The sequence below is a fragment of the Poecilia reticulata genome, chromosome 17 (genome assembly GCF_904066995.2).
Source record: "Poecilia reticulata chromosome 17, P_reticulata-male-v2, whole genome shotgun sequence".
Taxonomy (NCBI): domain Eukaryota; kingdom Metazoa; phylum Chordata; class Actinopteri; order Cyprinodontiformes; family Poeciliidae; genus Poecilia; species Poecilia reticulata.
The window spans coordinates 3,632,401-3,655,359 of NC_088846.1; the positions used below are offsets into that span (position 1 = coordinate 3,632,401).

The window sequence follows — 22,959 nt, forward strand, 5'->3', positions numbered from 1 at the left end:
AACCCGCACCCCTTTAGGACTTCAGTTAAACGCCGTTTAACTGGGATTCTAACCCTTAGGGATTTTAGTCAAAAACACCATTTGACAAGGACTCCAACCTCTAGGTTTTTAGTTGAAACTCCGTCAACTGGGACTCTAAACCCCGTAGAACTTTAGTTAAACGTCGTTTATCATATGAAAATCTGACTGAATTATTACTGTAATTACCCACCGATGTATGTTAATCCTAACATATGAATCCCCTTGTTGCTATTTTAGTTAGTTTATTATTTATTTTTCCTTTATCAATACTACTTTGTATTTCCATTTCTAAATCTGCTACAATGCCCTCTACAGAGTTGCACCGTTGTTATTGCCTTTCTTGTTTGCACTTACTTTGTTTAAATAAAGTTTTTAAAAAAAAATCCGTCTAATAAACGTCACTGCTCACACAGCCAGTGATTCGTAGTTTCTGCAATAGGGGGCGTCTCATCTCGTCTCTCATTGGTTGGAATGTTAAACCTCCCTGATATGGTTGGTCGGAGAGGTCGGCGTGTGATTGGCTGATTTCACTGCCTTCAATTTTAAAAATGTTTTGCTGTTGATCGCTTTTCTGAACAGCTGCTCCAGAGTGGCAGAAACACAAAGGTCGATAGATCTTTTATCTTTTATCATTTAAAGTGCTTTCACTTCATCATCTAATCACGTTTAGGTTTTAGGAAACATGACTTGCTTTTACTGAATTCTGCTACGCTACAGTGCGCCAGATCTCAGTTTCACTCACTTCAGCGTCTTCGCCTTGTTCAAGACCGATCAGGAGCTAATGTGAGCTGGTTTTTGTCAGCCTGTTTCTGCTATGCTAGCCGGAGAGGATGGCGCCCAGCTGCAGTGCTGTGTAGCGGTGGAGAAGCTGAACAGCTGCGGCCAGGCCACCCGGAGACAGCTCATCCGCAAAGCCTCCGTTATCCTGGGCCGCAACGAGTTCCAGGAGCTCATCCTGCGTGTGCACGACGGGAAACTATCCCACAGTTACCTCCTGAAAGAGTTCAGGCTCTTCACCAAGTTCGCCAGCGATGGGAAATGCACCGTGAAGCTGCTCCCCGAAAACACCCAGGTGCTCCTCTCCAACTGTCCCCCCGACCGCCTGAAGCTGTTCCTGAAAACGCTCAGCATCAAGCACCAGGTATGGCAGAGCGGCAAAACTCTGACCGACCGAGAGAAGCTGAAGGCCGACCTGCCCCGCAGCTTCGAGGCCATCAGCCCTCTGCAGCAGAAAGACATCCAGAGGGTGAATGAGCTGCTGAGCAGAGCGGCTCCCTCCGGCCTGACAGCCCGTATCAACAAGGGGTCAGCTGCGGGGACAGGTCAGCAGGTCAAACGGTCCCGAAGTGATGCCAGCAGCAGCCCGGTGAGTTACTGGACACCACACGCTGGTAAACTGGTCCAAAATGTACTTTAATGAGGGTAACATTACTGGAATATGCTTTTATAAAAGTAGAAGTTGATAGTTTTCCAGTAAATGACTCTAGTAAGGGTAGAAAGGCAACTGAAGTGCTGTTTAATCATCATAGCATCTGACTGAATTTGTGAAAAAGAAAATAAAATCTAAAACTATGTGCCAATTCTGGTATTTTAAAGAAAAAAAGGGTTAATAATATACATTAAAATGTACAAATTTAGAAATAAATCCTATTAGAGATTGACAAAGACTTGAAAGGGATGTAGATCCCTCTCCAGCAGCACATTAACATATAAGAGTTAAAATGAAGTGTAGCTTGACATATGTTGTTAAAATGGCCCAGTCAAAGTCCAGCACTAAATCCACTAAGAGTCTGTGGAAAGACTTTGATTTCTTGACAGAAGCTTTCTGCCCAGTTTGATTTGGGACTAAAATCTTCAGAATAATTCAGCATACATGAAAAGCCCATTTATTACAGGAACTTTTTTAGTAACTAAAAAATATTACACCTCGATAGATCCGCCAAATTAACATTGGAAGGCGTATTCTAATTTAGTGAATGACTGCACTTTTCTTTCAGAACTTTGCTCTTCTTCCTGCTGATCACATTAAATCCTAATTAAATACATAAGTTCGTAGCTGACAAACTGTCAGAAATTCAGACTATAAATCCTTTTTTTTTCTTTAATTTCCCTTCAGGGAATTATTAGCAGAAGCTCTTGCATTATTAAAGTCCACTTACTCTGCTTCCTACTTCGATCTCGCAGCACTACGATTTCTGTAAGGCCATCTGGGCTTCAGAAACTCATCAGACGTTTTGGTGGTGATTACAGGTGAAGGGAAACCCCAGTAAGAGAGCCATCTTGTCTTTCCCGATACGGAAGCTCAGCAAAGAGCAGGCTGCTGTTCTCAGTGCGGTGTTGAGCGGCAAGAACGTCTTCTTCACTGGAAGTGCTGGTAAAATGTACAATCGTCCCTGAATGTCTTCTCTAACGCTCTGCTGAATCGCTCTTTCACACCTTAAGATCTATATATGAGGATTTGGGTTTTCTCTCTAGGTACGGGGAAATCCTTCCTGCTGAAGAGAATCCTGGGATCTCTCCCCCCGAAGAGCACCTTTGCTACGGCCAGCACAGGAGTGGCTGCATGTCACATTGGAGGAACAACATTGCACAGCTTCGCTGGTCAGAGGAAACAATTTTCATCTTTAAATGAAATTACGTCTAACGGCTTGGGCTGTGCACACATTTTGTTAAAACGATGCATTCAGGGTCTTGGTGGAAAGTGATAGTAATAGAACAATTTTCAAATTTTGAGTAGAGACGCTGCTCTGTTAAAATTAGATTTCTCCATGATTTCTCTTCCTTTTGGCCTAATAAACTGTCAATGCATCCTCTTCCTGTCTAATTCTAACTGGGTTTTGTCACTTCAGAGTGTCCATGCTGACGTTTACTCAGGCCCGGAAGAAGAACTAATCTGGGTTTCACCTAAGACCCGCTTTATGTATCATTAACTGATCTTGGCTCATCTGCTTGCTTTATTCCAGGTATTGGCTCAGGCTCCGCCCCCTTGGAGCAGTGTGTGGAGCTGGCCCAGCGGCCTGCTGTGCTGCAGCACTGGACCAGCTGTCACCACCTCATCATTGATGAGGTCTCCATGGTGGAGGCCCAGTTCTTTGACAAGCTGGAGTCCGTAGCCAGGTGGGATCAGGAGTGTGACAATATCAGCCGACTCCATTTTTAGAGTAATGATGAGTTTGATCTGGGAATGGCATTTATGTTTATGCAACTCCCAAGCCAATTCCTCATTAAAATGATAGAAATCAATGCTATGTAAATGGCATTGTAGACTAAAGTGCTGTGTTACATGGTCTAAAAAAAGACCATGTAACACAACTACATCAGCTTATTGGCCAAAATTGGTGTGCTTTGTTTAAAGCTACAGTAGTTTTTGTTTATTAGTCTAGACCAGTGGTTCTTAACCTGGGTTCGATTCAAAAGTGTTCAAAGCAATAAAGGGTTTTTGAACCCATTTTTTTCACACACTTGGACAGAGTATTAGCACATTTCATAATATCTTTGCCATTTCTACCACATTCTCTGAATCAAATGCTTTATTCTTCTAATATCTGATTGGTGAAGACAATAATATCTTGCTTTTATGCAGATGATGTACAGCTGTGCTGTTTAAGAATTAGGAGTTCTCCAAACAGTCTAAATTATTGCACAGTCACAAACAAAGTTTCCTGGATTCAAATCCCATTGGGTTTAGGATAGGTGTGCGTACTACAGAGAGTAGATGGAGAACCTAAAATAAATTGACTGGTTTAAAATATAACTTTTATTTATTCTTTCTAAACAAACTCTGAGAAAGTCCATGTTTAATTATTGATCCAGAGAGCATGGTTCCTCTGATCAACTGGACTTTTGAACTCAGCTGTCAAGTGAAATTTAAGGAATTTGTGGTGCGTTTTTGACTAAATAGTGGAATCTTTTTTTTTTTTTTTGTTATCATAGAAGGGCGGGTAAAGCGCATGCTGATGTTACTGTCCTCGATGCAGCCGTTCTGGGTTTGATTACCAGACCTGGACTATTAAGTGCATATCAGAATTTATGACTTCTTTGACAGTTTTAAAACTGAACCGTTAGTGTTTCAGCTGGTCTCTGTGCAGCTCTGCTCCCACACAGTTTTCTGAAATTTGTGTACTGGGAAAGTATCATGACACGTAGAGCTGCAGCAGCCTGTACAGTCCTGCTTGTGGGGGAAACCTGAATGAATTAAGCTTGGTGGAGAACTCAGTTTTAAAAGACGTCTTTTTTTTTTTTTTCTTCAATGGTTTAACTGATGTCCTTGAAATTAACTCCAACTGTTAAGAAAGCTTGAAATTACAACGGAACAATCACTCCTCCTGACTGATGGGGGTGCCTTTCTGTAAACGCAGGCTTTATTATTCTCATGTCAGATTAGTTAAGTTGCATTAGTTAAGGTCTGACCCAGTACTGTAGAACTGAAACTCGCTGTGTCTCTTGTCAGGTCGGTGAGGAGATCCACACAGCCGTTTGGAGGCATCCAGCTCATCGTCTGTGGAGATTTCCTCCAGCTACCTCCAGTTCCTAAAGGAAAGGAAAAGGCCAGCTTCTGCTTCCAGGTTGGCCTTCTGCAGCATTTCTTTACTGACCTGCTGAAGCCCTGCAGTAGTCCTGCTGACCTACACTGGATCTTATTTTCGTTACTGGAGATAAAGCTACATGTTAAATAGATTAGGGCCCTCAGTATTGGTTTTTCCTGGTATACAGATGCATATGCTAAGGCTGGTCTGAGTGCACTTGAGTCATTGCTGCTGTCTGTATTTATTAATAATACAAACAATGTTCTTTAGTGAGCATCTTCTTTCTCTTTTCACATTTTTCCTTCTCACATTTTTTGTGAATCATTATGGAAATTCATGGAAAACCTTCTGATCTGTGAACTTTCAGGCCAGGAGTTGGCGGAAGGTCATCCAGGTCAACATGGAGCTAACAGAAGTGAGGAGGCAAACCGACCAGAACTTTATCTCCCTCCTGCAGGCAGTGAGGGTGGGCAGGTAAAACAACCTCATGGTTGGCTCTCCATTATACCTGTCTGAGCCAATCTGAGCCAATCTCACAGGAATTCAATGTGATGCTGCTGCTTTATAATACATTTCATGACTTTTTGAGAAATTCTTTAATCTCCCATGGCAACCATTCAGCTGTGAACAACACCTGGTTGGACTTAGCCCCGCCTTCGAGGCGCAGCTCCTCCTCTGAGCTGCAGTTTCCAAGCTTCCGCCTCGCAGGAGTTTTAAAAGAGACAGAGGCCCAATTTCAAGTCAAATTTCATTTGTCATGTTTGTGATAGTGGTGTTTTATCTATCTATCCATCTATGTGCCTAGAAAGTACATAATACTGCCCCTTTAAAGTATTTAAATTTGCATATCTAAAATTAAGATCTTAAAATGTCTTGAATTCATTTTTTTAAAATAAGTTGGATGCCTTAATCAAAGGTCTTAAATTCTACATGTCTGTTTTTTTTGTTTCTCATGGGAATTTCTACTTCAGGCAACTCTTTGAATCGTGTTCAGACATGTTCATTGCATTCTGTGACTCTAGGCATGTGAGGCTACTGGTAATTAGCTGCTAATATACCCTTGCTAACTATTTATTTATTTATTTTTTACCAATCATGGCAAATTCATCTGCAGTTGGCTGGAGGATGTTTGTCTTTGCCATGGGCGCATTTCTGTTGCCAACCCATAAGAGGCCAAGCACATTCTGTTCCAAAAAGCTTGGCACTTCAGTATATTTCTGTGGTGATACAGGTCTTAAATGCCATTCATACATTTAAGTTGGTGAAATGCGCAGAAGCCCTGTCAATGAGTGACTAAGTTCTACAGTTTTTATTTCCACATGGAAATCGACAAGCTGTGACAGGATGAGGTGTGATGTGTCTCTTAGCGTTGTGTGTCATGTTCCCTTTAAAAGGTAACGACTGTGGAATGTTTTCTTCATTTCTTGTCAGTTTCATGTTGGATTTATACAGTTTCAAAACATGAGGCAGCACCGATCTCGCTTCTCTTGCTAGAATTAGAATTGGTGAATGTATTTTAGTTTCTTCTTTTTCTTTTTTTTCCCTCCCCTCCAAGTTATAAATGTTACACATAGAGCAGCTCCATCTCCGGTATGAGTTTGAGCTTTTCCTGAAGGAAATGTTCTGTGTCACAATAACTCAGGGTGTCTGAGGAAGTTACAGCTACGCTGCTGAAGAGCGCCTACCATCAGATAGAGCGGGACGGGATTCTGGCCACCAGACTGTGTACGCACAAGGACGACGTGGAGCTCACCAATCAGAACAAACTCCAGCAGCTACCAGGTCTGAATGCTAACTGCCTGCTCCTCCATTAACCCCTTAAACAACGTCTTTACCGGCGTTGCACTGAGAAGTAGCTCTGATGCGCAGTTCCTCCAGTTGTTTGCTAATTGGGGGGGGGACAAAATTGATAATTATTGGAAATTTTCTCCACTGTGCCACTAGAGTATCAATCACAAAATTAAAAAAATATAATTAAATGCAGCTGCTATGTGTAGTTTGGTGATACAAATCACTTCTTGAAGCATCATCCTGAAGAAGCCCATTTCAAATGATAATCTTTTGTAATAACAGTATTTGTGCTTATGATGCTATGAATGCTGTGTTGTAACCCGTATTACTACAATGAATAATGTGTTAACAATTTAAGCTTGTATCGCCCACCCCTAGTTCTGGAATCTTTTTAATTTTGTAAGACACGATTTCATCAAAAACCCTTTTAATAAGATAGCAGGGGCGGAGGGCGGGTTTCAGTATTTAATTTTTTTTCGTGTTTATTTTCTGTCGGTGACCTACTGTAACCGAAGCGTTTCTCCTCGTCCTGCAGGGTCGTCGCGGGCGTTTGAGGCTCTAGACAGCGACCCAGAGTTGGTGAGGACCATAGATGCTCACAGCCCAGTGAGCAGACTGATCCAGCTGAAAGTGGGAGCCCAGGTAGACTTCAACTCAATGCCTCCTGCTGAGATCGACTGTTTGAATAAAACCACTTTTTAAAATCTTTTTGCATCCCACAAGGTCATGCTGACCAAAAACCTGGATGTAGCTCGAGGTCTGGTGAACGGCGCCAGGGGAGTGGTGGTCTCATTCGACTCGGGAAAACAAGGTTTAGATCAGTTTTTGTTTTTTTTTTTCCTTCTGTTGGCACAATACTTGAACAGGAGCACAATGTTTGATTAAAAGTCAAGTTTGATGGGGTTTTTTTTGTTTGTTTTTTTTCCCCCACTTGTCAGTGTGTGACAGAAAAGCTCCTCATATTTTCATTGAATTAAAACCAAATGAAAATGAGCTTTTGTTCTTTCAGTGGGAGAACAAAAGTGTTCAGAATGCCACAGTGATGATGGTGAGTAGGCTCATCACTGTGACAGTAGTGGCTCCATTCAGCAACTTTCCAGCTCCAGGAGATCAGCTGACCCTGCTTAATTTAGAACAAAATAAACTTCAGAATTTCATTTTTTGCCAGCTTTTATAATTGTACTGACCTTTTGTTTGTAACGTTCAGACAGGAGAGGTAGAGATTTCAATTTCATTATTAAACCAATTGTCTTTATTCTTGTTCTTAAACTTTGTACCCCACTATTAAAAACAGAATCCTGACTTGACACCATGTTGTGAGATTTGGAAATGTAGGGGCGTGTAGAGTTGTTGTTTTTCTACCAAACATATTTTCTTGTTCGCCATCAAACTCGTATTGATTATTGCTGTTGTAGTTATGTCCTAAAGCTGTGTCCCAAGTGGGAGCAGAAAACCACAAGCCTGTCTCGATGTGGATTTCTGGAACAGTTCTGGGTAAACTGCCACAGACACGTGTAAATAATCTTCATTTTTAAGTGGGTCGTACCAGCGGTGCTGGCAGAACCTGGTCCAGGAACACAGTCAGATTAAAAAAACTAAATATTGGATCCAAAGTGATTTGACAGTGTGACTTTAAAATTAAGATAAAGAAAGTGAAGATTCTGAGGTGGTTTTTACTTTCATGAGCATCAAAAGTAATTCTACATCAGTTCATCAGTCTCTTCTTGTTCCTTCTGCTCTCTCTTCTTGAACCTCCAGTTGGTCGTGGCTGATGGCAGCTCATATTGAGCCTGGTTCTGGTTCTGCTGGAGGTTTCTTCCTGTTAAAAGGGGAGTTCTTCCTCCCCACTGTCGCTTCATGCATGCTCTGTATGAGGGATTGTTGTAAAGTCTGTACATGAAGCAAACAGCTACCTGTCAACGACTCCATGTTGTGCCAATAGAGAAGACTTTTTCCTGATCCACTGATCTCCTCCCTCGTTTGTTGTCAGGATTCCCATGCGTGCGCTTCCTGTGTGGGGTCACGGAGGTGCTGAAGCCGGAGCGCTGGGTGTTTAAATCCACCGGCGGGATCCATTTGAGCCGACAGCAGCTACCGCTGAAACTGGCCTGGGCCATCTCCATCCACAAGAGCCAGGTGAGTCCAGCATCTGCACTGCAAAAACACAAGTCTGACCAAGTAGTTATCTAGTTTCTACTGCATATTAGGGCTGTAGTGATACAATAATCTCACGATACAATATATATATATATATATATATATATATTACGATATTCAGCAAATTATACAATTTAATACTTTTGCGATTTTCTGAAAGATTTTAGAAGGGCAGAGTGATTTTGGTGACATTTTGTGACTGTTATAGAGTTGGATTAAATTTATTTAACTGAAAACTGATTAAAAGCACCAACTACCTGGCTCTGGTTGGACATGGACACAGACTTAAAGTCGACAGCTGGACAAAACGAATCAAAGAAGTAGTGAGAAAACATGTTTCTTTTAATTGAAACAGTACAAACTGTAGCTTAAAGGCATTTGTAAAGTAAATAAAGTGCACCAAGTACCCTGCTCTGAATAGTTTGATACCGTTTTAACCTTGACTCTTAACATCTGAAGGAATCACTCTAAGCCTGATGACCTAATCACTCTCCCGGCGAAGCAAGCAGTGAGTGAGCAAGGTGACAGTTGGGTGTTACGATACTTGCGGATGAATATCGTTTTTTTTTCTAGGAAAGAAAATATCGATATCGCAAAATCAATATTATTACACAGCCCTACTGCATATATCTTAGCTTTGTCTTCACTTCCGGTAAGTAACTTTTCATCAATATATATGTATATATATATATGTATATATATATTTTTTAAGTAAATAATTGTGTAATATTGATAAAGTACTAGAAAATAGACACAAATTTCATGGTGAAATTTTGATTTTGTAGTGACAGATGGGCTGTGACTTTCCCACTGATGCTGAAGTGCAGCTTTCACTAGGAGTGCAGGGAATTTGGACTTTACTTGAATTCAGTGATATTACTAGTTTCAGGGGACTCATGTTGGTTCCTGACTGGTTTCCACTAAACCACCTTTTTTTTCCCAGAGCACACTATTAGAGACATGGCCATGTTCCTTTTTCTCTTGATTTCCTGTTGCTCTTCAGTAAATGCAACCCAACTGTGCTCCTGCCAAGTGTTTCTATATCCTGTTGCTGGTTGGGAGAGGGGTGGGGGGGAGAAGAGGTGATATTGGTGGCAACAAATATATTTGGAAAGGAAATGACTGTTTCACCCTGCAGCCGCTGCTGCCATTACATCCTGACCCCAATAATTGGCTGGAGAATGGAGGAAGAGGCCCTCTGGATAATTGGGATCACTGGTTGTGAGCACTGGGAGCAGGGGTGGTCCACAGCGCAGGTGACTGCAGATATAACACAATTCATTAACAGAATTTAAATGACCTTTTTTGTTTTCTACTCTGTATTTAAGGTGGGTTCTAGAGTAGAAATCCAATAGTTGCAGTAAAACTGAGCATGAGGGGAGAGTGATGGCAGCTTCTGCACCAGGAGACTTGGCCTGTATTCCAGTTGTAGCCAGAACTGGGAAATTCTAATTTCGCAATCAGAAAAATTTGATTTCCTACAGGGAACAACTCCAACTACCCCCCGTTAGGTCTTGTAAGGCCGAGGTCTCAATACGGCCGCTCCTCACATCAACATTAAGCTGTGGTAGAAATGCATTTATTTTTGTCTGACAAAAGTGTCTGGAACTTTAAACTGAACAAATGAAGTGGTGTTCATTTGTTCACCACAGCGCCCCCTTTAAGCGGGCACTGGAACATAGCGCTTAAAGGGGCAGTGTTATGTAAAACCGACTTTTTGAGCTTTACATCATGTTATGTCATTCTGTCCTTGGGGAAAAAAGAAAACCTGGAGTGTTGTTGATTCTTTCATGCATGTTTGAGAAACCATTTGATCTCAATGGCAACCATTCAACTGTACAAAACGCCTGGTAGGGCCCAACCCAGTGCAAGTCAGAGCAAAGCTGGAGAAAACCTTGTTAAGGAGTTAACAAGGTTAACTTCCTGAAGGCAGAGTTTCAGAGAACGTTTTAAAACGACAGACCCAATTTCAAGCTAAGTTATGAAGTAAAACTTCTTTTGTCACATTTGACATAGCATTTTTTTAACAACTGAAGTGAACATACTTGCTTGATGGTCCAATAAAATGGCACTAGGTCCGTAAAAACACAAACACCCTGGCTCGGGTCTTTAACCTACTAGCATCGTGCTGCGTTTTGGAAAAACTGGTCATGGCTCATTAATTACAAGTTCACAATTGATGCTTCAGTTGCAATCATTTAATTGAGGAATTTAGGGTAACTGTGCCGTTGGGTTGTTTTAATATGGTACCGTCTTAACCTGCTGAGTAACTGCACCGGTTAAATGCTTGATTTTTTTTTTTTTTTTTTCTTTTAGTCTAATGTGCTGCTGCAATTGGGCCTGAATTTATAAGTAGATTTTGCATACCTTCACCAGAAATGTGGCTGGTAGCTTACATAAAGAAGGAATATGGAGTGCTAGTTAATGCCTGTGAATTTTGAATGTTGCATCATCTTCTGGTACATTTTCAAAACGGGGAAGTCATGGAGACAAAGCGTAATAATCCACTTTGATAAAAACCTGTTTTTTTTTTTGTTGTTTTTTTTATCCTGATTCGAGTCTCAACTAGAAAACGGCTTCAGATTCATTAGATATCAAAGTGCTGCTCTCTCGTTGTTCCCCCTGCTGAGTGTGTTGCTCATGTTGAACAGCCTGTTTATTCCTTGTCTGTGTTTCGTGTGAAGGGAATGACTCTGGACTGCGTGGAGATCTCCCTGGCTCGGGTGTTTGAGAGCGGCCAGGCCTATGTGGCCCTGTCTCGAGCTCGAAGCCTGGAGGGCCTCAGGGTCATGGACTTTGACCCCCACGTTGTCCGGGCGGATCCAGATGTTCTCCTCTTCTACAAGAAGCTGAGGAAGGAGCGGCTGCTCATGCAGGTGAGTGCAGAGCTCTCCCTGTCTTGCAGAGTTTGGTCTTGACTAAAAGATTTCATCTTCAGTGTCACCAAGTTTGCAGAAAGTGAGAATTGTGATGTTTTTGTGTTCAGAACTGATTGAGTGGGTTTTCCCTGCAGGCCTCCATGGATGATTTCTACAATAAAGAAAATTCTTGAGGAGCATCTGCATCTCCTGAGCCACTATGCACCATCTCCATGACTTATGCTTTTAATACAAGCTGAATTTTACTTAACTCACTGGCTGAGTTCCACTGCCACCTGCAGCTCATTTCTGCAACTTGCAGTTTTTATTTTTTAAATCATCGCATGATTTGTAATTTATTGTGGTTTGTATTTAAATAAACTTTTAGCCCTACTAACAAAATCTTGTCGACATGTAGTTTGCATGAACGAGAAATAATTGAGTATGTAAGAGTTTATGAAAAAGCTGAGTCATGTGTATGGCAACCAGAAATAACTGGATTTACCACTTTGGCTTTATGGTGATTATTTGAGTAGCTTAAAATCTGAACTAAAGCGACTCAACAGCTTCACAGGCTTTATGTAAAATCTAAGGCAATTCAGGTGAAGTAAAAGTTAAAGAATTCTGGGGAAAAAAACTTTATGAATCAAAGATGATGTGAACAGCAAAGCCACTGAATCCGGTGTCACTTTTGCCACATTAGGTTAGCCTTTTACTGCAAAATGGCTGACATTTTCCCTGAAGACACAATTTTTATATTGACAAAAATTATAAACAAGTCTTCAGACTTTGCCATGAAGTGAATTGTGTTTCCACCAATTGTCTTTAACATTTCTGCAGCTTGGTTTGGGTTGACCTTTCAGTAAATTCAGTTGACTGAGCAGGACTGGCTCAGACACACACCTCTGAAAACGCTTCATGTGTTTTGGATTGATTGGTGACGCCCTAACCAGCCGGCTGGCTAGCCTGGAGTTAGCCAAAAGACAAATATACTTTTAGTATGTAGTTGTATATAAGTAACTTCACATTGTTATTGTGGGATGTTGCACAGAGAAAAATTAAGGTGAAAAGATAATTTTATTTATAGCACATTTTCAGCAACAAGGTGCCTGGTCCACCTGTAACAGAAATTCTGAAAAAATGAAAGGCCCAAACGCATAAGAATTTATTCATCTACATGAACTGTTTATCACTAAAAATTAGAAAAACTAACAAATGGAGATTTGAGTCTTGCACATTACAGGCACCAATATATCTACATACTTTCTTTGACAACTGAGATTGTCTTGTTTTATTAACTTTGTATTATATTACTCTAAAAGTATATCCACACAAATGAACCTCCTGGCACCATGTTTAATTAATAACAGGAAGTTGTGGTTGTTTTGAAGCAATCTGATTGTGCTACACTGCCCCCTATGGGTTTAGCATGTTTGAAATGACACCAACTGGTGGATTTGTTCAGGTTAATGTGGAAGAACTTTTCTGAAACGGATAAAGTGTAACATTTTTAAAACAATGTGATGCCGATATTGGTTTTTGCATGTTGGCCTCAGACTACAAGGCTTAAAATTAAGCATGATCTGTAGCGTGATTAGGCTGTTGTGCCTTTGCAGAAATCCTCAAATTGGAGTTAAAGATTTAAGGGGGTTGATCTCTAGCATCATTAGAAGTTCTTTGAAATCAAAAATTTAATTTCATATGAACTTATTCATTGCCAAGAATAACAAAGAATGACTCGTTCAGACAGACTGACGAGGAACCAGAGATAAGAGGAAAATATTTATTTCTAAGTCGGAACAGTGATTCCAAGGCCAAACCCTGAGGTAAACGTTTCATCCTGGAGCGCCACCTTAACTCTGGACTGATTTCTAACACTGCTGCACCAGGGATGGGAGCAGCAGTGTTGATGAATAACAATGGTATTAAGAGCACATGATTACAGAGGACATGCATCAACCCTAACATGATTATGAGAAGCATGCATCATGGTGGCTGCTTAGTCGATCAGGATCCTACAGCTGCATTGGGTGGGGTGGGGGGGGAGGTCATTTCACATTGTGGAACAACTTGTGTGACACCTGAAAGCAGAGAAACGTGATTAGATTCTTTACTGAAACACAATCAAAATCAGCTTCAGCGTGTTCAGAAAGGATAGAGACCAGAGCTTCTGTTCTCAACCAATAAATGTACTGAAGGACTTAAAGTTTTTTTTTTTGTTCGCTTTTGTTTTTTTTTCCTGGCTGCTGGTGAGCTAAAAAGAAATAAATCAGTTTTTCAGCTGCCGAATCCTTACTATGTGTTTTACATACAGACTTTATTTTATTTTCTTCCTCCTGCTTTGTGTGGATAATGTGAGTTTAATTTTAACCAAAGTTATTTAATTCTACTCAGACTTGTCTGTTCATAGTCACGTCTTGCAGTGTTTGCCTTTAAAAGGAAAAGAAAATCTTTTGGACTTGAACTCTGGCTGAACTGAGATCAGTTTTATTTCGTTTCCAATTCATTCATCATATTTGACATTCTGAATGTGTGTGGCTTTTAATTTGCAAAAGCAGAAGTAAGAGATTTATTTTTGTCAAGTGACACTTTATTCATACATACACTCTTGTGAGCAAAAGTTCATATTTTAATTTGTTTGATGTAAAAAACTGCAAAAAAAGTAGAATAAAATTATTTTCTAGTGATAGATTTTAACAAAATGGATGTGAGTAGCAGCTCTGCTAGTAAAGCTCAGTCTCTCCAAACTTCTCTGTAGTTCAAACTGCTGTAACACTTACACAGTGGTCCCGTGCGTGCAGGAAGTCAAAGAGCTCTTCTGTGCACTCCTCCGTAGTGCTGGACCTGGAGCTGACCCTGGCTTCACACACCTCCAGACGCTCCTTCAGGTGCACACAGTGCTCAGTCTGCTCACATTTGGATCGTATCGTTTCCAAGGGGTCCTGGAAGGCACCAGAGACGGAATGGCAGCAGCAAATCAGTATAATTTCCCCTCTGACCCAGAGTCTGAGGGGAAACCCTCAGCCAGAAGCAGACAGTGTCTCGTTACGGCTGCAGTAAGCGATTTTAGTTGTCGATTACTCTGACGATTAATCAAATTAATCAAATATAAAATATTTGAAATACATTAAAACGGTGGTTCCCAAACTTTTTCTCCTGCGCCCCCCCCAGTGGTTTCCAAACAATTTCTGGACCCCCCCCCCTTCCTGTTCCTGCCCCTGGGGGGTCAACTTTTTTGGGACCAAAATGAATATACGTAGCTGAACATAAACAACAACATTGGTAGCCTACAGGCTACTTTTTAAGCTTAAGGTGCTGTATTGATATTAGCTAGCTAGTCATCTTTTAGCTAACATTACCTGCATCCAGCAACTTTACTCAACTCAGTCAGTTACTTTGGGGGAAAAACTTAAAAGTTCTTTGCGTTTTGCTGGTTTGCTGCCATGATTCTAACACACACCTGCGTAGCTCTGCACAGCAGCAGCAGGTCTCCTTCACTGCCGTACAGGTCTGTACCTGCGACCTAGCGCGAGTGTCATAGCGCTCATGTTGCGTTTAAAGGCGGCTCGGAAAAAACAGGTTACCACATGTTAACAATGGTAAAAGTGCTGATAAAAGTGACAGAGGACACAGATATGGGAAGTGTAGAAGCCCCTACTGTATCAAATTGACATAGGAATAACAGAGAGTTGGCCATTCTACAGCGTTCATGTTTTTTTGTTTTTTTTCATCCCTGGAATGGCACGGTGCCCCCCTAGGGGACGCGCCCCACAGTTTGGGAACCTCTGCATTAAAAGATGCAAATAAATAATTATATTGCATCTTTTAATGAAACACATTAAAAGATGCAAATAAATGTAATTATATTGCTTTTTTTAAATAAAACATTTTGTTGCCTAAAATACAATAACAGCATCCCTTTAGTGAACTCTTTATAATTTGTAGCAAAGGATGCATCTGCATTTAAAAAATACATCAACATGTGAAAATCTATAACCCTTTCTGCTGGACTTATCAATACAGTGTATGGTTGATCTGGTGATCAGTTTTGGATTAACCAATTAAGAAACATTTGTTACAGCATTGTCTGCAGTAACAAAGTAAAATTGTGCCATACAGACATGATTTTACAAAGCAAAGTATTGGAATTATCAATCCATTTCCTGATGAAGCTTTTACAATCAAATCTGTAATAAGTGGTCTTAGGTTTGTGTGGTGATATGAAATATGTTATTTTAGACTGAACATGTGAGCTTTTAGGCAGCTGAACACATGTGGAATCCTCTGTAAACTAGAGAATTGTGGTAAGGAACAAAGAGTTTCTAGAAAATGTGAATGTAATGAATAGAAGAAAACAAATGTTGAAGTTCAGTGTGAAAGCACACATGAATGGAAAAACACTCCATCTCCCTCCTGCATGTGTGTTTCTGTCCCTGTTCTTCAGCAGCCACTCCTCTGCTTCCGGACAGAATTTTAAGCCACTTACCACCATTTCTTCCTCCTCTTCTTCCTCCTCTTCTTCCTCAGCAGGAGCATCCTCCTATTCAACGGCAAGAAGAATTCCAGTCAGCTTAAACTGAAATAAAAGCCTATTCAAGAACTCAAGGTGAACTTACACTGACATTTTAAAACTCACTGGTAGCAATCTTTTATTAATTATTCATAGATAAATCTCTAATATCTAAATTCGGATATCTTTGCCCTGAATTCGCTTAAACAGAGTCGATATTAACATGTCTACGTTATAGTTGTTCCAGCTTAAGAGCTGACCCTTCGCTTATACGGTCCACCGCTGAGCTATTAGGTTACACAACCCGGTACACTACTTTAATTTGGCTCCTGTTTACATATATTTGTCTATTTACTGTACCTCTTCGTCGGGGTCTCCGGACGTGAGCATTTTTCTCTCAAAAACCATTTCTGCGAGTTTGAAACTAGCCAACAAGTTAACTACCTGAAGTGAAAGCCTGAACTGATGTCCCTGTTCGAGGACGCGAGGTCGGTCACACGCCGGAAACGAGTAGAACGCTCTCTCCGTCTGCAGTTTTCTATTGGCTGAAATATTTGATCGACGTCTATTTTGTCTAATCGCATACAGAGTTTTCCTAAGTCCCGCCTTAGTGAAAACAGGAAGCGCGGAACTGTTTTAGAAGGGTGCAAAGGATCTGTCGGATGAAAAACGTTGTAGCACATCGTGATGGGACTGTTCCTGGACACTTCCAGAGTGATATTGAGCAGGGTTAAAGACCTGAGAGCCCTGACTTCTAAGCGACACCGAGTGAAAGGAAAATGGGTAGGTCACCAAAAAACAGGCAAACAAAATAGCTTTTAGTGTTTTGTGTCTGAGAAAACTTTTATTTTTAAGGGGTTCGAGTCAGTGGGTTCGCACCAATTATCACCCGGCGAAGCGGTGTTCAGGGTGGGCGGAGTTTGGACAGCGACAAGTACTCGGTTCCGATCCACCAGTTCTAATATGTGACTGGCATAATAACCATAACAGTGTTTTGGAGAGAAGATTATAACATTTCTTGTTAGATATGTACAAAATGTGTGTATAAAATAAAATCAGGTGATTTTTTTAATTTTTAATTTTGTCAGCTATTGTGTGGAGCTCGAGCGAGTGAGGGTGGATCAGAAAATTAATATCTTACATATTTAACATATGTAAAAGAAGCTACTGGAAATGATTTAGTTTTTAATACTTACCCACAAAGCATAGAAGTTCTCTTCTGGCTGTTATAATGCGTCTAGCTCAGTTTGTCTGAAAAAAAATATACATACAAAGCATCCTTTTATATTTCAATAAGATTTCACATCTTTTATGTAATTACCAAGTCACATTAGAACCTTATATAGCTATGAACTTGTCTTTTTTCCATGTCTTTTCTTTTTTTTATTCAAAAAGACCTGTCAGTTGGTCATGAAGTTAACTCAGAATTATTGCTAAATGTGTTTAATCTTTTCTCTCCTACAGGCTGCCACACAACCCAAACAGCCTCCCACCAAAATGGCTCTGCAGCACTTCGATGCCACCTACAGCACCCAGCTGGGGGCGCTCTGGCCCTCAATCCGAGTGGCCCTGCTGTCAGAGAGGAAGTACGGAGCCCTGCTCAATCATTTCTCCCATAATCCAGATGTGGAAGAACTCCAAGGTCAGGGATGCAAAGACTTCATCAGCAATGGAGAGGGTAGGTGTGCATTTCAGTCCAGTGTTTGCTGCGACATCCGATGATGTAGTACACACAGCTTCAAAACACAAGCTCCATGATAATCTCCTACTGAGAAGTGTTGTAGAGAACCACGCAGGCTCTGGTGCAGAGCTTAAGCCAGCACTGGCAGCAGGTGGCTGTGGGAGCACCTTCATGCACAGCGAGGCAATAAAGTGTTGCAAAACAGCCATGTGGCATGAAGTGAAGAAGACACTTCTGTCCAAGAAAAACATGGAGAACAGAGTTCAATTCAGCATTAGGTGTGACGTTTGACCTGAGTGAAGTTGGCCCCCCCACCTTCTTCAAATCAGACAAAATTGGTGTCAAACGTTTGTGCTACGTTTGTGCTGGTTGTGCAGCAAAAATTTCCGTTTGTGCCGCTATCATTTTAAAGATGTAAAGAAATGTTTCTAGAGGTCATCCAAGGTCAACCAGCCCCCCACCTTCTTCAAATCAGACAAAATGGATGTCAATCAACTCAGCTACGTTTGTGCTGGTTTGTGCAGCAAAAATGTCCGTTTGTGCTACTTTGGCTTTGAAGATATTAACGAAAGTGTAAAGGTCAAAAGGTCAACCAGCCCCCCCACTTTTATGAAATCAAACAAAATTGGTGTCAAACGTTTGTGCTACGTTTTCTGCTGGTTTGTGCAGCAAAAATTTCCGTTTGTGTCGCTATCATTTTAAAGATATAAAGAAAGTTGGATTTCATAAAAGTTGAGGGGCTGGTTGACCTTTTGACCTTTACACTTTCATTAATATCTTCAAAGCCAAAGCAGCACAAACAAAATTTTTTTGCTGCACAAACCAGCACAAACGTAGCCGAGTTAATTGACACTCATTTTGTCTGATTTGAAGAAGGTGGGGGAGGGGTTGACCTTGGATGACCTCTAGAAACATTTCTTTACATCTTTAAAATGATAGCGGCACAAACAAAAATTTTTGCTGCACAAACCAGCACAAACGTTTGACACCAATTTTGTCTAATTTGAAGAAGGTGGGGGGGTTAACTTCACTCAGGTTGACTTTTGTTCTCCAATGAATCCTTCTGATTGTTGTGGAAATCTGCGATGCGCTGTCAGATGTGATAAAAGCCTTTAAAGTGTTTCTGACACAGAACCCAACAGGAGTGTCTCTGGTAGATCTTTCGGTTGTCTTGTCTACAGCTAATTCCCCCTTTTTGTGTTTCCTGCAGCCTTCATGTTTCCTGCCTCCGCTGATCACCACTCTGAGTTTAGACCTGAAGAAGACTCCAGCAGTTTGTCTACAGTGACTCATGGTGGGGGTAGTCGGCAGCCTTCTCCTCTACGGCTCAGTCCCAATATCAGGTGCTTGGTTTTTCCGAGAGGAGATATCACACGGTTCAGGCCTGCAAGGTGAGCGAAGGTCTCGTACAGTCAAATTTAAAAATCAGGTCCACCTGAACACATGAAGTATTGTCTGAATCTCACTTTTCTCCTGTTATCTTAAGACCTGACAAGTTTGGTTTGTTGAGTTACTACCTGCTGGACGCGGCGTCTATGTTGCCTTGTCTGGCGCTGGATGTTCAGGAGAGTCACACAGTTCTGGATCTGTGCGCCGCTCCGGGTGGAAAGGCCCTGGCTTTACTTCAGACGCAGTCCGTCAGTGAGTGTCCTGCTCTAAGCCGGTCTTCATCAAACTCTATCCAGTCTGGTTAGTCTCCTGGCTCCTCTGATAATTATCCACCGTGTTGTTTTTATGCCTCAGGGTTTTTGTGTGCCAACGACTTGTCCGTGTCTCGAACGTCTCGATTGAAACGGGTTCTGCACAGCTATGTTCCAAAAGCGCTTCTGACCGATGACAAACTGTGCATCACATCATTTGACGGCACCATTTGGGGGGAGATAGAAAGGAACTCCTTCGATAGAGTAAGCTCAGGTCACCCAATCATCTTCTTCCTGTTGCTCTGGCGACACACTGATCTGATACCAGCTTCACTTCAGGTCCTTGTTGACGTCCCCTGCACCACAGACCGACATTCCCTCATGGATGACGACAACAACATATTCAGCAGGAGCAGAGTCGGAGAAAGGCGGAGCCTACCACAGCTGCAGGCACAGCTTCTGCTGTAAGAATGATGGAAACACAGAAACAGACCAAACATTTAATCATCAACCACTGATGATTAAATGAAAAAATATGCAAACATAATGTCACATGTCCCAGTGATTCCTTTTCCCCGCTAGCTTCACATGGCAATAATCGTCAGGAACGCTTCTGCAGCTGTCTTGTCACAGTGTTTACCTGGACAGTGACCAAACTCACTGTAATCAAATATTTCTGGTAAAGAAGTGTAAAAAAAACCTAAAAATAAATTCATCTTTATTCCCGTAGCATAATTTCACATTGAACAGTTTAAGGAAAATTTAACCTTTTCCCTTAAGTAAATTTGCACAATAAAAAAAAATCTCTGGTGACATGCAGAGATGCAAAAAGAATTCTTTAAAAATTAATTCCTTACATTCTTTTTATTTTAAAGAAAAAAATTCTTTAAACATTATTTTAAACAAAATGTCTCACTTTCTCATTCAAACTCTCGCTTTCAGAATCACTTAAGTTTAGCAACAATAAAACATGGAAGCAGTTTGCACAGCGGATGACAGATGATTGGCGATGATCATTTTCAGTCACATTGTCATCATGCAGTCATCATGCACAACCACGCTGTTTTTATTAAATTTATTGTTTTTGCTTTTTCACACTGGGCCAGTTGGTTTGACTTTTATTGTTTAAAAATGAAATCCTCATATAATTGTCTTTGACCGATGTTAAAGTGTGTGATGGTGGTGCAGGGGAAAAGCATGTAACCCATATACAGAGACCTCGGTCCTCCATGAGGACGTCACAGGTTTGATTCCTGGCCGGTTGACCTTTGACACATGTCTTCCCCCTCTTATAACCGGCATTCCTTTATGACCAGCCAAAGGCCACTGGAGCTGGAAAAAACCTTTCAAAAAAAGCATTCAAGAAACAGAAGAAATGTTTTCCCAGAACTGAATTCAAACCAGTTATAGCTCTTAATATCTTTGCCATGTTTGTATGAAAAATGAAAATATATATATTAATGAATTGATGAATTGATTAGTTGATCATACACATACAGTTCATCAGAGCTATAGGACTATACTGTTAGTCAGGTGAAACTGTAATCTAAGTGTGTACTCCCTGTGTAGAGCGGGAATCCTAGCTGCTTGTCCTGGAGGCGACGTTCTGTATTCCACCTGCACCCTCTCTGCCAACCAGAACCAGGCTGTGGTGCAGCAAGCTGTCCAGCTGGCTGAGGAGCAGCATGGCATCCAGCTTCAGGTCTGTGGACCAACCACACAAGCAGAGGAAATGATGGAAAACTGCCGCATTGACTGATTAAATACACTAAATATTAAGGCAATAATGTACATTTTTTTCTTCCTTTCCCCCCATCAGGTCATCAGTCTCCGCCCTCTGGCTCAGATGTTTAGCAACACATTTCACTTTGCTCCTGACCTCCACCTGGGAGAGATGGTCATCCCGCACTTAGCTGCTAACTTTGGACCCATTTACCTGTGCAAGCTGAGGAGACTCACCTAAACTCTGCTTTGTGGACACAAAACACAGCAAACATCTTCCCACTTTCATCCCAGATGCTTTTCCTCTGGGATTCACCTGCAGTGTTATTTTTCTCCTGCAGATGTCCACAGTAGCTAAGCAGTAAAGGTGCTTGATGTATTCTGCGACCACCAGGGGGCGGTAAACTATCCTCCCGAGTGTGCAGCTCTTCTGCAGCGCTGTTCTGTGGTTATTCATCAGGTTTGATGGCTTTGCCTCATAATGCTGCGTGTTTCTCCACAGAAGCAGAAGATAATGAAAAGGCAGCTCAGAACTTCTTTGACCATTTGGCTTCTCACATCTGAATCTGTGCAACTTCCATTACTGTAGCAGGGCTGATTCCATTTTGCATCAGCATCAGTCAGAGGTGAGGCGCTTCCTCTCATCACCGCCTAATGGGAGGCGTTCAGGGGCCGTCTGCCATCACACCGCCGATGACCCTGTGTGCTGTCCTGGCTAGGCAATGTAGCGTGAAAAAAGGTGTGTGTATGCCTGCGTGTGTGAGAGAATATATATATCTAGTACTGTATATTTGATGAGATCAGATGAATCCACATCCCATCGTCATTAAGCAGCTCGGTGCGGTGCGGCGTGGCGCGGCGGGGACGGGACGCCAGCCATGCGGCTCCCAGATGAACATTAAAGAGGCAGCAGAGAGCTAAAATGGGCCGACTCGCCCTCTCTCCTGCCCCGCCGCTGTTTGATTCCACAGATGAGTGCAGATAATTTCCTGTGCGATTGTGAGTGATTACTGTATTACTGTGGCAAAAAGGAGGGATGTATCTGGGAATGCAGAAGGAATTAATGACACATAAAAACTATATATTTTTTTTGTACCGGCTGCGTTGGTCCCTCGGATGGCTCTTGTGATTACCTAAACGTATTGTAAATATGTGTTTCCGATGGGCTCCTCCATAAATTTCCATGTTTTAGCACTCAGGAGATGGCAGACGGTTAGAGATGAGTTACTCTCTGCAGACTCCACCGGCTGCCTGCTTTATTATTGAATTAGCCAATGAGGCGCTGTGCGTTTGTGTCCGTGTGTGTAAGCCTGCGTTATGCTGTGTATTAAAAAGATGAATATTATGGATTTAACTACGCAGCCTTGCTTCTGTTGTGTTTTCAAATATAATGCTTTTAATAAACATGTAAAGCACTCTAATAGTCTTCAACACTGTGACAGACACACAGCCATAAAAATCAGACATTATGATCTAACTTTATAAGCAATATAACTGAGCTCCCAGTGCACTCTGGTGAACACTTTAATGATTTGAATCCATTAGTGTGATCAGGCAGGATGTGTACGTGTGTGTGTGTGTGCGTGCGTGCGTGCGTGCGTGCGTGTGTGTGTGTGGAGCTTCACGCCTGCAGGTGAAGCGCTGGCAGCGGGAGAGAGGATTCCAGCTGCTGGGGGTTAACGGTCACCGTCACTGCGCCCAGCAGGAACTACGGTCATGGCAAACTAAACTGTAACAATGCTGCAAAAACAAAATGGAGAAAAATTCACCGTTCTGCCCTCAATGACAGCTACCTAATTAACCAGTCATCAGAAAGTGGGACCACCAATACGGAAGTAGTAACCTAGCATTACCTTATGCAATTTTGCTTGATTCTCATCTCCCTCCAGTGCTCTGTGTGGGATTTCTCCCATTGAGTCTGTTTCTCCAGTTGAATTTAAACTGGGAGATGAGAGTGGAGTGGAAGCCATTAGTCAGACTAGGTCCTATGTGTTTGGTTTTCTTCAAACATGGAGCGGCTCATTAGGAGATGAGAAAGATGAAAGCCGAGTAC

General features: G+C 41.6%; 3 protein-coding genes across 4 annotated transcripts; 2 read left to right on the top strand and 1 right to left on the bottom strand.

The window, feature by feature from the left end:
- The first annotated feature begins 498 nt into the window (after positions 1–498).
- On the top strand, positions 499–11,905 carry pif1 (PIF1 5'-to-3' DNA helicase homolog (S. cerevisiae)). The gene is made up of 12 exons (XM_008433387.3): positions 499–1,387; positions 2,272–2,395; positions 2,497–2,622; positions 2,985–3,138; positions 4,472–4,586; positions 4,915–5,021; positions 6,190–6,329; positions 6,874–6,980; positions 7,062–7,149; positions 8,329–8,474; positions 11,180–11,371; positions 11,509–11,905. The coding sequence occupies exons 1-12, from the start codon at positions 836–838 to the stop codon at positions 11,545–11,547; spliced, it is 1,890 nt and encodes a 629-aa protein (XP_008431609.2). The 5' UTR covers positions 499–835; the 3' UTR covers positions 11,548–11,905.
- Positions 11,906–13,122: 1,217 nt separating this feature from the next.
- Positions 13,123–16,382, bottom strand: LOC103479132 (cytochrome b-c1 complex subunit 6, mitochondrial-like). Its single transcript, XM_008433383.3, has 4 exons — positions 16,224–16,382; positions 15,840–15,893; positions 14,134–14,295; positions 13,123–13,434 (listed from the first exon to the last, which is right to left on the bottom strand). Exons 1-4 carry the CDS (start codon positions 16,269–16,271, stop codon positions 13,402–13,404), a joined length of 297 nt encoding a protein of 98 aa, XP_008431605.1. The 5' UTR covers positions 16,272–16,382; the 3' UTR covers positions 13,123–13,401.
- nsun4 (NOP2/Sun RNA methyltransferase 4) lies at positions 15,829–22,260 on the top strand. Of its 2 annotated transcripts, none has more exons than XM_008433386.3 (8): positions 15,829–15,959; positions 17,328–17,541; positions 18,755–18,935; positions 19,031–19,185; positions 19,288–19,448; positions 19,524–19,648; positions 20,754–20,886; positions 21,004–22,260. In XM_008433386.3, exons 2-8 carry the CDS (start codon positions 17,361–17,363, stop codon positions 21,145–21,147), a joined length of 1,080 nt encoding a protein of 359 aa, XP_008431608.2. In that variant the 5' UTR covers positions 15,829–15,959; positions 17,328–17,360; the 3' UTR covers positions 21,148–22,260. The 2 variants fall into 2 exon arrangements, with proteins under 2 accessions (XP_008431608.2, XP_008431607.2); XM_008433385.3 differs by lacking the exon at positions 15,829–15,959 and adding an exon at positions 16,460–16,646.
- The last annotated feature ends 699 nt before the right edge of the window (positions 22,261–22,959 follow it).

What these genes read in the sequence shown, in the direction of transcription:
- pif1 (XM_008433387.3), top strand. Translation starts at nt 836, where the DNA reads ATGCTAGCCGGAGAGGATGGCGCCCAGCTGCAGTGCTGTGTAGCGGTG. An exon ending in AAGCTGGAGTCCGTAGCCAG is followed by an intron (nt 3,139 to 4,471) that starts GTGGGATCAGGA and finishes GTCTCTTGTCAG; the next exon opens with GTCGGTGAGGAGATCCACAC. An exon ending in CAAACTCCAGCAGCTACCAG is followed by an intron (nt 6,330 to 6,873) that starts GTCTGAATGCTA and finishes CTCGTCCTGCAG; the next exon opens with GGTCGTCGCGGGCGTTTGAG.
- nsun4 (XM_008433385.3), top strand. Translation starts at nt 16,551, where the DNA reads ATGGGACTGTTCCTGGACACTTCCAGAGTGATATTGAGCAGGGTTAAA. An exon ending in ACCGAGTGAAAGGAAAATGG is followed by an intron (nt 16,647 to 17,327) that starts GTAGGTCACCAA and finishes TCTCTCCTACAG; the next exon opens with GCTGCCACACAACCCAAACA. An exon ending in AGCATGGCATCCAGCTTCAG is followed by an intron (nt 20,887 to 21,003) that starts GTCTGTGGACCA and finishes TCCCCCCATCAG; the next exon opens with GTCATCAGTCTCCGCCCTCT.
- LOC103479132 (XM_008433383.3), bottom strand. Translation starts at nt 16,271, where the DNA reads ATGGTTTTTGAGAGAAAAATGCTCACGTCCGGAGACCCCGACGAAGAG. An exon ending in AAGAGGAGGAAGAAATGGTG is followed by an intron (nt 14,296 to 15,839) that starts GTAAGTGGCTTA and finishes GGTGCCTTCCAG; the next exon opens with GACCCCTTGGAAACGATACG. An exon ending in TGCACGCACGGGACCACTGT is followed by an intron (nt 13,435 to 14,133) that starts GTAAGTGTTACA and finishes CTCTGCTTTCAG; the next exon opens with GTGTCACACAAGTTGTTCCA.